At 36.3% G+C, this 15,552-nt stretch overlaps 1 protein-coding gene across 1 annotated transcript in view; it reads right to left on the reverse strand.

Moving 5' to 3' along the window:
* Window positions 1-1,026: 1,026 nt before the first annotated feature.
* Window positions 1,027-15,552, reverse strand: part of LOC128867756 (uncharacterized) — a 90,194-nt gene continuing 75,668 nt past the window's right edge. Inside the window, exons 5-6 of the mRNA XM_054109226.1 lie at window positions 14,716-14,909; window positions 1,027-2,439 (exon numbers count right to left, since the gene is read on the reverse strand). Coding sequence (XP_053965201.1) covers window positions 2,216-2,439; window positions 14,716-14,909 — 418 coding nt within the window. The 3' untranslated portion in view covers window positions 1,027-2,215. The remainder of the gene's footprint in view (window positions 2,440-14,715; window positions 14,910-15,552) is intronic.

The following is a 15,552-nucleotide window of genomic DNA, read 5'->3' on the forward strand; positions in this document are numbered from 1 at the left end:
CATTTTCTAATTCATTATAGCATTTCTCCTTTACAATTTTTCAAATTTTCGCCACCATTCAAATAAAAAGTATTTAAGGGAATGATTAACAAAAAATTAAATTTTTCCAAAAAAGTGAGGGTTAATAATTTTCGAAATTAATTTTGAAATTTAACTTTTACCATTTCGGAAATTTTTCTGACTACTCAGAAAAAAAGCTTTTCAAAGAAATTATTAAAAAAATTTAAGGGGGCCTCTTATAAGTCGGTTTCAAAAAATCTATTTTTTACTACAATTGATAGATATATTATAGGAGAATATGCCCTCAAAATTGTTGAGCGGAATTCAAAGAGATTTCGGAGTTACAGGCCTGTGTGCCATCCCTCGTGTGAGTATACTGTCTACGTTCTAAAAACTTTGACCCACGTTTTCTCAAAATCATGTTTTTGAAAATGACGTGTAAGATTAAAAAAAAACCGACGAAAGTTATCGTTTCAAACCGATTATCTATATAAAGATAATTAAAATGCACAACTATTAACTAACAAAATACAAAAAAAAAATTCATTTTTAATGGTATTTAACACTTTTTTTGAAAAAAATAGCCAAAAAAAGCTCTTTTTTCAATAATTAATTTTTTCATATTTTTAGACAAGAGTATCCTATTATACAATAATATCCTAAGTCAATATTTTTCTTTTGTGTTTCAGGTGAAAACTACGACCGCAATCTTACACGTCGTTTTACTAGTGCGCAACGAGAAGCTGTGCTAGATCCCTCATATGCCCGCCTTTTTGTTTTTTTATTTATGTTAAAAAATTTTTTATTACTCTTCAATCCTACCTTCAAATAAATGCAAAAGATTATTCCTGTGAGTCGCTTTTTTCGCCTCGAAAAAAAAAAAATTGAGAAAAAACAAGGGGCCCCCCTCAAGCATAATTTTAAACAAAATTTTAATTTCGCCTTTTAATAATTGTAAACATAACTCTGATAAAAAGCATTTAAAGGAGTTTGTTAACAAAAAATTTATATTTTTTAAGTCCGTAAAATGAGGGCAAAAATTTTTTAAAGTCTTTAGAAAATTCTTTATTTTTTTTGGTTTTATAACCTATTGTAACTTTATAATGTGAATAATCAGTTTTTGAGCTCACGACCAGTTTTTTTTTTTTGAAAATCATAGACACTAACAACAATTCAAAGTTTCTCTTTTTAAGATCACGAAATTTCTTTCTAGACTTGAGCGAGAGTCGAATCGTGTTTCCTCGCTGGCTCAATAAGAAAAGTTAAAATTGAAATTTAGAAATTGAACTTAGAAATTTCTATTAAAAAGGCTTCAAAGAAAAAAGTATTAAAATTATTATTTTTTTACCCTTTCCTTAACTCTCATTTTTCGAACATTTCGAACTTGTGCTAGTATTTTGTTGACTGCATGAAGGCGAATATTCGCATGCACACCAACGAAAACAGGAGCGCATATATGTATGTACATATATTCATGCAAGTGAATGTATATATAAATGTGCTTCTACAAAAATTATCATAAAAATATAGGTATGTACGCCTGAAAATTTCCATTTCCGTGCAACAGTTCATACATCCCGTCTACCTATACGCTTGCCGACAGCGTTCACAGACACTCACACAGACTCATCTACAACACATTTAAGCTACAACACTTACATTTATGTGTGTATTTATGTATAGTTTGTAAACTGTAGATATATACACTTAAAAACATACATATTTTCACTTAAATGAAGTACTGAATTTTTAAATTGAAATTCGCAACAATTTTTGTGCATTTCGTTCTGTAGTCCAACAACTGCGATAACTCGTCTCACACACAGAGATTCTTATGCGCAAGTCATATGCCGATGAGTATGCAATTTTTCACATGCTTACCTATATATGTACATACCTGCGAAAATTAAATATATATTAATATTGAATATTTAACTTAACATTTGTTATCCCATCAGTCCTTAATTCTCAATTACAGCTACTGTTGGTCGCCAATGCCCTCCTTTCATTGCTTTACTACCCGCTTGTTTTGTAGTCAGCGATCCTCCTTAACGCTCTGCTCCTTGAATACATGTATGTGTGTGTGTGTGAGTGTAACGGATGCACCCTTTCAAGTGTCTGTGTTGCAATTGCATTTTTTACACCCATACGCGCACACGCATACATGCATACACAGACATATACAATTTCATCTGTTTCTTCGCCTCTTCACTGCTTACTCCTCCGGCCAGCCAAGATCTTCGCCAACCAATTCATAGAATCGCTGATTGTGTTCGGCAAAGAATTTCCGCAATTTGGACACAACTACAGGATCAACATGCGGATGCTTGCGTCCTTTTGTTTCGCGTAGGCAACGGTCGCCGCTGTCGTAACGTAAACAGTAGAAACCCTTTGTCTCGTTAAAATAAAAATGGCTGTTGGTTACACGATGCTCGATGCCTTTACGGTGGTAGTGGTGGCAATGCACAGTGTGAAGTTGCAAATCGAGTTGGAATTGGAATGTTGCAGTTGACCATCAGATGTAAGTAATTGCAGCGACCGCAATATGAAATTTTAATACGTTGCAGTTACCGGTTGGCAGAAGCAGGCAGAAGTGTTGGAAAAGATAGCCATGCAGGGCAAAGTGGAAGCAAAATGTCAGCAATGCGGTAGACCAAAGAATTGTATGCAAATAAGAGAGAGAATATGGAAAAAGTTAGCGGAGAACAAATGTAAAAATGTAGGTAATGTTAATTGGTAGTTTTGTGCAAGGTTTTCAGTTAGGAAAAAAATATATGAGTGCTAGTACTTTACTATTCATATAAATTAAATATAAATATCTGAAGTTACGCCAAGAAAGCGGATAACTAACTTTTCTGTACCGCACATCAGACTTGGCTTACAGGAAAAACAACGAAACACAGCAGATAGAAATTGGGCCATTACATGGGTATGCTCACATAAACTCCCGCACATGCGCCCAGAGCAATAAGTACCATATAGGGGGAGCAAGTGCTATTTAATTTCTGTGCAATTACGCAAGTTTGTGAACTAAAAAAGGCACATGCTGTAAATTGGATATTTAAAAGTTCCCTCTAAATCCGAATAGGAAGTAAAATTTAACAAAAGTAAAGCCAGTATAGTCAAACTTAAATTTTTTTAATTTCTGAAAAAAAGTGAGTTTACTAAATTGCCAGTATATCCCGCTGAGTGCATGTTAGGTTAAGTTAGGTTATATTGGCTGGCCGAAGCACCGCAGAGCCTAGTTTGGTCCATAGCGATACCGGATCAGAGTTCGATTTAAGCGAAAATATGCATCACTCAAGATGCTCGCACTGTTTAGGTATAGATTCTAGCCTTTCAAAACTGAGAGCACCTAGGTAACATAGTCTAGTTTTCGAGAGAGCCAGACAGTAGCATAGAAGTTGCTCCAGGGATTCTCTTGTACCTGGCTCATTATATTTCCTGCAAGCATAGTTAAGAGTTAAATTTAGCTTGCAAGCGTGCGCTGCAATTAGGCAGTGCCCTGTTAGTATACCAACTAAAATTCTATTGCTCCTTGCATCGAACGATATAACCGATTGAGTATACTTGTCATCATATGCGTGTCTACAGAAAACACTATCGACGAATAACTATTTTTTGGAGATCAGAGATTATTTATTTATACAATTCGCGCGTAAACCTATTGGGTACTTGGTCGAGCTCCTCATCCTATTTGTGATGTGCGTCTTGATGTTGTTCTACAAATGGAGGGACCTACAGTTTCAAGCCGACTCCGAACGGCAGACATTTTTTATGAAGACCTTTACCGTGACAGAAATACATTCGGAGGTTCGCCATTGACTACCGAAGGGCGACCGCTATTAAAAAAAAACTTTTTTTTCATTTTGATCTCTCATCGAGATTCGAATCTATGTTCTCTCTAATTCCCATTCGGCTACGGCGGCCGAAGAAGATGCTAGCATCAGTTTTTTGAGATTTGAAAGAAATTTTGTTTGTGGATTACTTACGAACTGGTAAAGTAATGAATTCTGAATATTTTTATAACCTTTTAGACCAACTAAGGAAAAAATTCGTGAAAAAGACCCAGTTTGCAAAAGAAAACATTCTTTTTCATCAAGACTGTCTAAAATCCATGAATTAATGTTTAAATTGTTTGAGCATCCATGGTATTTACCAGACTTCCTAGCGACTTCCATCTGTTTCCAGACCTAAAAAAATTATTGCGTGGAAAGCGTTTTCATCAAATGATGAGGTTATAATAGCTGTCGAAGCGTAGTTTGCAGCCCTTCCAGATCCCCACTTCAGGGATGGAATTTATAAATTGGAATCTCTTTGGAATAAGTGGATTGATGTTCAGGGAGACTATACTATTTGTTGCCCAAAATAATCAAAATTAAAAATTTGGCAAATGAAAAGTTAGGAAAAGCTCTCATTTGGGCACAATTAAAGCAATAACAAATTTTTAAATTTGAAGAAATAAAAAAAAATTATATTTTAATCATTAAAGTCGAAATTTCAAAAAAGGTTTAAACAAATTAAAAAAAAGTTTAACAAAATTTTGAGTTACAATTCAAAACAAAAAAATAACCAACTTGTTAATAATTTTCGCATACCTTTAGCATTATCTCGGAGTTAATATTTACGCAATTTATGCTACTGTATAGTAGATCATTTTCATTAAATTTCATCCAAACCAAAGCGATGAAGTTTTGGCCCTAATTACCAAGCATGAATAGAAAACTAAGGAAATTTCTTCACTTTACTTTCTACCGATAATACATTTCGATTGTGATTCGTTATCCAATTTATCTATTCGATTTGGATATTCGATGCGAAATTATCAATCAATACTATTTCAAAATATAAATTAATTGATTACACACAGATATGGCAAATTAGAGAGCGGTAAAGTTAATTAACTAATACTCGTACTACAGAAATTGGTGTTGCGATCGAATAGATATGGATTCCTTATATCCTCATAATCCTTAAGTCGTGTTTCAAGCGCAAACATTCAGCTACACTTTGTATGTGTGTATGTGTAAGTGTAAGCGCCTTATGCTTGCCAACGAAATTAATCAGAGTTGTATGCATAGTATGCAGATATTTGAATTCAAAATTACCCATAATATTACAACAACAAGCAGGATAGATGCCGAATCGAGGTTTAGCACTGTATGTATAAATGTAAGCGTAAATGGACACTAATTTTATATTTAACATTCAGTTGAATGGGAATTCTAATAAGTCAGCATTACGAGTAGATTTGATTATTCATTTGCTAATAAACCAAATGCTTCGAAGTGCTAATCTATCCAACGATTACTAATGTATTTTGCATATATGTATGTATTTGGTTATCTGAATATGCAAATCTGATTTAAGTGAATGGCATAATTATTAGTGTTATACAGGATACAAATGGTAGTTGAGCACGTGCATATATGTATGTAGCCATAACTTCCCGAAGCCATTATTTTTATTTTTTCTCTTTTTCAAATAAGACTTGGAAGACTACAAGTCAACTCAAAAAATGAAGAGGCATGCAGTTATCGTCGCTTTATGAGCAACTCACATAGAAAACTTTAATTTTCTTAAGTGTGAATATTCTTTCGTTCATAAGTTGTGTCGTGAATTGGAAGCATTAGGCGACGATGCAGAATCTGTATATTAGTAAAACCCAAAATCACGAAGAACTTTCTGACACTGTCGGATATGCAGAATTTATTAAACAAGTGCAAGCGTTCATTGACGTGGACCCTTCAAAATCAATGAGGACGCTAATGTTTCTGAAGGTCTTATCCGTCGAGTTGTCCATGAAGATTTCCGTTTTAAATCCTATAGGGTGGGCCATGTAAAATTTGCTTTTTGAATCGGCTATAAAAAAAAACTAATCAATATTTTTTCAAACTTTTTTATTTATTTTGAAGATTGAACATTGTCATTTATGAATGAAAAATAATATCGTTCAAATGACTGCCACGACTGGCTTTACAGTAGGCCATTCGATCAACCCAGTTTTTAAGCACATTTTCGATTGTTTGGGCTCCAATTTCATGAATGGCAACTTCGATTCCGTTTTAAAGTATCAATCGTCTCTGGAAGGTTCGCATAGCATTTGTTCTTAACGGCTCCCTAAAAAAAATAGTCCAACGGGCTTAAATCACAGCTCCGAGACGGCCATTTGATATCGGAATTTTGGCTGATTATTCAGTTTCCAAAAACGGTAGCCAAAAGTTCGAGTGTGACTTTGGCAGTGTGACAAGTTGCACCGTCCTGTTCAAACAAAATGTCGTCCATGTCATCCTCTTCAATTTTTGGAAACAAAAACTCGCATGTCACGGTAACGCTCGGCATTGACTGTAACCGCGGAAGAAGAAGAAGACTCACCACTTTGGAAATAGGTTTTCAATATTTCCCAATTTTGTTCAAGCGTATAGTGTCCCATTTCGTAAATGTCAAACCTTTAAGTAAATTATGAACACATTTGACATGTCATTTTAGTTACCATTCTCAAAAAAATTGGTGGTTCAAAAAGCAAACGCTATATGGCCCACCCGTTATATTATGCGCTTAACACATTTTATGTCAGAACAAACACGAGAACAGCGTGTTATTTAATCAAAACGCCTTCTAAACAAAATTAAACACCCTAAAACGTCTGAGATGTTATGATGCGTTTCGGACATCTTTCAGCAAGACTCTACTCCTTCACACAAAGCGATGGTCATGTGTTGTTGTTGTAGCAGTAAGAGAAGTCAGTGTAGAGTATATCATCGGTCGTCTTCGTCAGGCACATCTAAATGTAGGCCCAGGAAACATGTTGTTTCGACAGTTTGGGTCCAGAGGGAGAGGGGTGTTAGATGAGTGGGTTTTAGAGGGCATGTGGAAAGGTGGTTAGTGTCGTGCGGGGTGCCTTCACATACCGGACATAAGTTAGGTATGTCGGGGTCAACTCTGGATAAGTAGGAGTTTAATCTGCTACAATATCCAGAACGTAATTGTGCCTGTGTTACGCGGATCTCACGGGGAAGCTGGAGCTCTTCATATGCAGTAGGTGGCGGTTAGACTCCGATTACGGCATTCACTGGACGGGAGCTTATGAAGGTGGTAGCAGTCTCCCGGTGAATGTCATTTAATGTATGTCTTAACACCGTGCGGTCCAATAGGTCTCTGTTGGTTTTGTCCTGGATCTCATCGGCGTAGTGTAGTAGGTGTCTCCTGACGTGCCTGGGAGGCGGCTCTGGCTCAAGCAGGTGTCTGCAAGGGTGAAACCTACGGTAGCACCCTAACAGGAACTGCTTGCTGAGAAGTTGTTATGCTCCTTGAAAGGTAGCATATTGGCCTCGTTGTGCAGGTATTGTATTGGGGACATCAGAAGGCAGCACGTAGCTGTCCGAATGGCAGTGTTTTGGCATGTCTGCAGTTTTATTAACTATGTGTCACTAAGTCCAGGCGACCAGACAGGTGCAGCATAGTTTAGAACCGGCCGGCCAATTGCCTTAATTGCCGATAGCAACAATTCTTTGTCTTTGCCCCAAGTGCTACCGGCAAGCGATTTGAGGACCTTTTTGCGATTTTGGACTTTAGTGGCAATTGCGCTTGTGTGCGCAGATATGGAGAGCGGAATTGGTGTGTCATCGACTTTTACCTTGAGAGGCAGTTTGACCTAATTTGTCCAGGTGGTAAAGAGGGTCACCGTGGACTTAGTGGGGGAAAGTTGGAGATTTCTCGCAGTGGAAAAGCGAGGAAGGTCAGTGAGGTAGTTGTTCACTTTGGAGCACAAGCCATCGATGTATTTGCCCGACGCCATTATCGTGCAGACGTCAGCGTATCTCTGGTCACTGGGGGAGTTTTAAGATGGCTGGGGGAGTTTTAAGATGTAGAAGTTGAACCGCAAGGATTAGAAAGGACACCACCCTGTGGAACACCTTGCTTAATCTTTCTCTGCTTAGATGTGTGGTCACGAAAAATCACTCACGAGTGACGACCGCTCAGATAGTTGGCGGACCACCTCTTCAGCCCTGGTGGGAGTGTCGACTGATATATGTCATATAGTAGCGTGGAAGGGCTGACTGTGTCGAAAGCTTTCTCAGGGTCCAATGCTGCTAGGACAGTCCTCTCGCAGAGTTTTGGTTAAGGGGGGAAGCTGGTCTAGAGCGCAAAAAATGGGCATATTTTATGAATTTATTTTGACTCAACAAAGGAATCAATCGAAAATCTGTGAAATAGGTTTAATAATATAGCTTTCATGGTACAAATACAAAATTTTTCGTCTGAATTAATTTCAAAATGGCCGCTGTCCAGCAGTTCTCCTAAGGCGCCTTTTTTTCTAGTGGGTCCATTGCCGAAGACGTAAACTCCTTAATTTTTGTCCTGGATCAAAAAATAAAATTTTTTTAGTTTCTATATAACAACAGAAAGAGACGTACGTAGGATTTTTTCGATATTTTGTTTTTTCGCGAAATGGTGCACGTTTGAACAAAAAGTTACAATTTTCACTATAAAGAACGACATAAAATTGTTGATTAAAAAAAAAAACTATGTAATATAAATAAAAAATCCTACGTACGTCTCCGGAGAAAGGTATTTCGAAAGTATTGTCAAAATTTCGTAAGAATCGGTAAAGATTTGTTCGAGTTATGTCTTCGGCCAGTTTAAAAAAAGTGATTTCGAGAAAAACGTGTTTAAAGTTGTAAGTAGCGTTCGGGGCATACCTGCGAGGCACTGCCGTCGAATGAAAAATTTGGGCATTTAGACATTTTTGCTGGCATCCCTCATTTGGTATATTATTTCTAAGACCCTAAAGCACCTTTTAAGACAAAAAAAAATTTTTCGATTTTTTCAAAATTCTAGACCAGCTTCCCCCCTTAAGCCCGCGGTTTATCTGGACATTTGTGAGGGTGAGTGCAATGGTGGTGCTATGCTCTCGACGGAAACCATGCTGATGTGGGGCTGGTGCCAGATCGCGACGTAAGATTGGATGGCTGAACATTTCCGCCTAATTGCCCAGACCGCAATCCGTTGCATTACTTCGCATGGGGCGTAGTTGAGCGTGAAACCCGTAAGCATCCACATAGCAGAATTTCTTCTCTGAAGGCTACAAAAAATACCGTTATGGTTAATAAGTAGCATTTGATTCGGACATGCAATCGTTTATAGTCGCGAATTGAGGAGGGTGTTGCAACTAATGGAAATTTTATTGATTGATTTTATAGTTTAATAATAATTTAATGTTATGTAAAAAGTTTGAGAAGTTTCTTTACATTTTGTGCCACATAAAGTAGTAATAAATAAGTTGAGTGAAAAAAAATTCAAAAGAAAAAAATCAAAAATAAAAAATTTGTTTCTTTTTAATTTAAAAAAATGCTAAACTATCTCACTTTTGTGTCCTCTAGCGAATTTCTTAAAAACAAATTAATTCAAAAGTAAATTTCATATGTATACCAAAAAACTCTTTACAAACTTTTTTTTTACTTGAAATACTTCTTTTCCACTTTTCATTCGGTGAACAATTAATCAATTTTGGTGTTTCACCGAGATTCGAACCTACGTTCTCTCTATTCGGCTATGGCGGCCGCAATTATGTGTGGAAAATAAAAGCATTTAAATGCCCCCTATTAGAAGCTCTATAGGCTGTCTTTCGCAAATTAAAATGTTCGAGAAGTCTCTCAGACATTATTTCATTGAGTTCAGCGATCTTCGATTTGAACGTAGTATTTCAGCTTTGGAATCGTTGTTGGTTTAATCACATAGACATCATTTAAAAAAATCCCTCAAAAGTAATCTAGTGGATACCAGTTCATGTCATCATTACTTGAAATTAATCGTCCGTTGCAAATAAAAATCATTTATGTCTACTCATACAAGCTCAGCCACAACAAATCCTGTCTATAGCAATGTTTTGGACAGTCACAGCTCATTCATTTCCATCTTCAAAGCAAAATGGACTAAATATTCTACCAAAAACCACACCATACAGTATATTTTAGTGGATGTAATGATTTTTCTGAAATTACTCGCGGGTGCTTTTCTCCTCAAATGCACTTTCTTAAAATTCTTTCACCAACCTTTGCATTTTCGACTCATTCGGACGATTACTTACACCAAAAAATTCACGAATTTTGCGATATGTTTCTCAGAGAATATCAACAAATTTCATAATAAGCTTCAATAATTTTATTATTATTCAATTTCATGTAAAGTTGTACAAATGTCAAAGATGACATACTGTAAAAAAGGTACTCTAGAAATTATTCACTACTGACATCACTGATTCACAGTTATACATCGAAATTGATTTATATGCATGGTTTTTTCGGAAAATTTGTTAGGAATTTTTCAAAGAATATTCTTATATTTGCATAATAAAAAAAACAATAATTCTTACGAATATATTCGCCCTAATTGAGTAGTAAAGACCTCTCTCGACGAACAAAACTAACACTCTACAAGGCTCTCATCATGCCCGTCCTAACGTATGGCGTAGAAGCGTTGACTATGAATATCCGATGAAACATCGCTTGGAGTGTTTGAGAGAAAGATTCTGCAGAATATTTTTGGGCCTTTGCACGTTGGTGACGGCGAATATCGCAGGCGATGGAACGATGAGCAAAATCGACCAAAATCGCGCATGCGGTTATCGCGCCAATTAAGAAGAAGAAGAATGTACCTTGATACGAACTTATATGTGCGTTTTATATTATAACAAGGTTTCTGTTATAGCATGAGGACATAAATAATTACGCGGTGACAAAGGTGTATGCATATGACTTACGTTTAATAACTTTTAATAACTTTTATGTCAAATTAAAAGTGGATTAATTGCTTCAGCAAGTCATTATCGGTTCGAATGGCCGTACCATAAGGCTTCTTTGTTATTCCGAAATCATCCCCTTAGGCGTCTTTTGCGTTAATCAATTAATCAAAATTTGACAAGATGTCTATAATTTAAAAGAATGTGGCCTCTTGTTAGTACAAACTATATTTTTTCATGCTAATCAACAACTTGTTCTTTACTTAAATTCAACTCTTGTCTTGCGTTCCAACCCCACACAAGTTTATTTATGTTCGCATTCACTTGAAACCTCTTTATCCACGTAATACCTACGCAGCCGCAAATAAATTCAAGAACCATTATTGGTGTCGCAATTTCCAAATCATTGAATCGTATTAGCTGAGCAAATAGGGATAAAGTCCCGCTTATCCTTCAACGCCTATCATTTACCAATACTAACAAGAAATAATTACGTGGTGTCCCACACATCAATAGAGCAAACCAGCGGGCTCTGCAATACATATTTACAGCACATATGAAACCGCAAAGCAGATATTCCAATCGGACCATGCAGGGAGAGGTGCGCAAGAGAATACTTTTTGAAACGGTGCGCGGTGGAGCGAATTCTTTTACAAGTTAGTGACTTTTTTTAGGAAAACTAAGTAAGTACGGCGGCCGCCGTAGCCGAATGGGTTGGTGCGTGATTACCATTCGGAATTCACCGAGAGGTCGTTAGTTCGAATCTCGGTGAAGGCAAAATTAATAAAAAACATTTTTCTAATAGCGGTCGCCCCTCGGCAGGCAATGGCAAACCTCCGAGTGTATTTCTGCCATGAAAAAGCTCCTCATAAAAATATCTGCCGTTCGGAGTCGGCTTGAAACTGTAGGTCCCTCCATTTGTGGAACAACATCAAGACGCACACCACAAATAGGAGGAGGAGCTCGGCCAAACACCTAACAGAAGTGTACGCGCCAATTATTTATTTTTTTATTTTTAAGTAAAGAAATGTAATGTAATTTTCATATGAAAACTAAGAAAATATGTGCATTGAAAAATAGGCAGCTTTTTCACTTATTGAAGGGTGAAAACCTGTAGTTAATAAAAAATCTATAAATAATTCTAATTGAGCAAGAGTTGGAAAAGATTTGTGATTAAGAAGAAAGCGAATTTCATGAAGTTTGCAAAATTTTTTTTAAATTTATTATAACCGATATAATTTTTTAGAATCAGTCATTTAACTTTTAACTCCTTCTAAGCTCCAAATACTCGCAAAGTATTTGCGAGCGAAAAAATATAAATTAGAAGATGCCCATCCTTAGCAACAACGAATGAGTTTCTCATATAGCTTATGGCACAATGAGTATATCTCGGGTCGCATATCAAATCGACATAAGTTAAATATATATTTTTTTTCAAACTAAACTAAACCTATCGCATATTTTGGTATTATTTTTTATTCTTTATTTTGGAAACTTATTCAAGTTTATAGAAAAAATTAAAGTTAAGGTTGCTTACGAGAATAAACTAGCATATAAATTAAACAAAGGTGGTTTTAGGTGCCATACGACCACAGATATAATACAAAAAAATATTGAGAAGAGCGTTAACGGTATAATGAGGCACATTCCGGTAAAACCGCAACTGTGTTAAAATTTATTTTCGAAATTTGTGCTCCTTTCGCCAAATGTTTCATGCAGTGGGGTAAATTTTGTGATATTCGCGACCATCCTGCAGAGTCAACAATGCAACTTTTAATACATAAATTTGTGACAACCAGAATAGTGACCGACCTTGGAGCAACGCAAATGCCGGAAAGATTCATCAGGTGCCTCGATACTTCGAAAAATCAATTTTTGTACTTTGCAAGTTTGGCCATTGAAACAGCGATATCAACGGCTCTTATTTCTTCAAGGATGGGTGACGCTACTGGCCAGTTTGTACAGGAAACATTACATTTATTAAAGGAAAAGTTCGAGGGCGCTGTCCTCTTATCGGCAACTTGTACTGTCCACAGAAATGCTCTTAAACTAATGTAATTCTAAAGGTTCGTATGTCTCGCGTTCTTCATGAAATTGAGTCCCATTTATACGAATATTTCATTCCTTTCGTTGTTGTTGTTGAAGTGGTTAAGTACTTCTACTGAAATAATCCTAATTAGCGGCTTTAATTAAAGACTTTCTTTTAAGGATTGAAAGGTTGGTTAAGTCTGGCTATATGATCCCTTGAATTCAAAAGTGTTCCATTAGAATATATACTTACAGTGAAGCCTCTGCGGCTACTCGCTCGAGTTAATATTTCATATTTTTTAATATCCCGAAAGCTGGTTGTTTTATTTTAAGCTTCTATTGCCATTAGACATATGTGATTTACGGAGTGTTTTTCGTTTAACTATGTAGTTGATTCGCTCGCATGAGTGCCTCAAATGAAATGGGGGAAGAGGCGCGTCTTGCATCAAATGCGCCTAAAGAATGACGAGACTTAATTGACATATCAATGGACGTGAATGCTAAGTTTGTGTTTTTATAAAATATTCAGTTAGAAAAAGATGTGCTTGTATCGTAGTATACATAACACAAATGAAACTTTGAAGGCAGACAAAGAAAGAGGGAGAGTCCCGAGAGAGACTGAGAGAGAGAGAGAGGGAGGAAGAATATATATCTAAATAAATGCACAACATTTGCAGAGAATACAAATAGACAAAATTTACAAAAAACGGAGAAGAGTCGACCGTTGTAGGTAAACGCCGGACACAAACCGTAGCAAAAACGCGCACTACTCCGAGCGTTTATCACCTACGCAAACGCAGCGATTCCAGGACCCTAGCAATGGCACAAATTACCGCAAATCAATACCAATAAATTCAACGCCGGAATGGATAGCACTTTATAGTAAGCACAAGCACTAGCCAGGAAACGGAAATAAGCGCCAAAAGTAGGCACCAAACAACGCCAAAAAAAGGGGACCAAAAAATGACCCTAACAGTAGGCGCCAAGGAAATATGACGCCAAAAAGTAGGCACCAAAAATATATTTCCTACAAGTTTGCACCAACAAACAAGCGTCAAAAAGTAGGCAGTGTTATTTCTCACTAGAAATTAGCGATAACAAAAAAAAACCCAGGAAAAATAGCCTAAAGTGTATCTAAGATATGTATATAAGATATGGCTCCCTCTCTCCTTTTCCTCTACGTTATATCTTTTTTCTCTCTTGCGGAACGAAAATGCCCAAAACGTTGCATGACCTTGAAATTTTACTCTCCATTCTCGCTCGTCCATCACTTCAAAAAAAAAAATGCCAAAATTTAATGCAATTCTTGAACCACTTAAGATGTGTACTTCATTATACCGAAATTCATTGCGCTTTAAAGCAGGTTACTCAAACTTTTTTTAATTATTCTGATTAAAAAGGTTGAGATGTGATGATGATATGAAATTTTATTGAATATTTTTTTTTTTTTTGAAAATTGCGTAGAGTTTGGAAATTGTATTTAGATGGATTTTATTGAAGAAAGAGCTATACTTTCATAAGAAATTACAATATTAAATTTAAATAAGAAACAAGTAAAGTGTCTGGACTTATAAATAAGTTCCTGGGCTGTAGTTATTTAAAGAATTTTATGTATTTGCTACCCCATCTGAATGAAAAGGAAGTGAGTAAAGAAACAGGCATAAATATATTGCCAAAGCAACCATGTCCAATTGGGGTTCTTTATGCTAAACTTATATAGGTATAATGACCACGCATACATGCATACACACTTTAATCAAATTAGGACAGTACAATTAGTAAAATGTATCAACGGCAAATGTGCACACACACACACACATATACAGATAGTCAAGCAGGAAGAAATGATGTACGTAAGGAAAGTGCAATGTGTTTGATTGCGGAAGTGCGCATGGGTGTGAGTGTTAATGTGAGTGTTTCCACTTTACCGCTAACTAACGACTTACCTAAGAACGTTTCGATGCGCTTCAATTGCGAAACGGGGTCCTCAATTAATCGATCACCATTGACAACGAGTAATTGCTCACGCGGGAAGACTTCCAACCAACGATGCAAATGCAAATGATACAGAGAGATGGTTAGTGGGCGATAGGACTCATTCACCGTGCCATTGGGGAATATGGCTAGCTCCTCGAATGTTCTATGAATACAAAATGGAGGAAATTAGTGGAAGGAATAAATGTATAATTAAGTATTTAAAAATACATGTACTTATATATGTAGATAGGTGCACAATGTTACACATGTATAAATATATGAGTTGCATTTGATTATGTTACGTATACGTCATGGCTACCTGATTGGAAATGCATCTTACGTAACCACTCTACGAAGGAAGGTCAAAGTGTGCGCTGAAGGGTGATTTTGGATATGGACTGTAACTTTGATGTTTTAATACCATTTTAAATACTAAATTCTGGTCAAATCGGTTCACTAACTTTGCTGATATCGTCGAAAAAAAAGTTGATCGCAAAGAAATAATTGAGATTCATCACATGACTACATTTCTCACTTGGCATTTCAAATCAATGTGGAAGAGTTTTCTAACGTTTCCGAAGCTCTTGACTTGATAAAAAAGTATTTATAAGTGGGCTGTTCTATCCAAGCAAATTAGAGAATCAATTGAAAATGATCAGCGCTTAGTAAGATCGAGTTCCTCAGACATTCTTGAAAAAGTTGAAAAGCTTTTTTCGGAAAATGTAGGCTTGAAAATGAAAACAAATTGCAGAAATGTTTGGAGTATCAATTAATACCATTTTGAACTTTTTGTATAATCAGCTTGC

The sequence above is a fragment of the Anastrepha ludens genome, chromosome 6, assembly GCF_028408465.1.
Source record: "Anastrepha ludens isolate Willacy chromosome 6, idAnaLude1.1, whole genome shotgun sequence".
Lineage (NCBI taxonomy): Eukaryota > Metazoa > Arthropoda > Insecta > Diptera > Tephritidae > Anastrepha > Anastrepha ludens.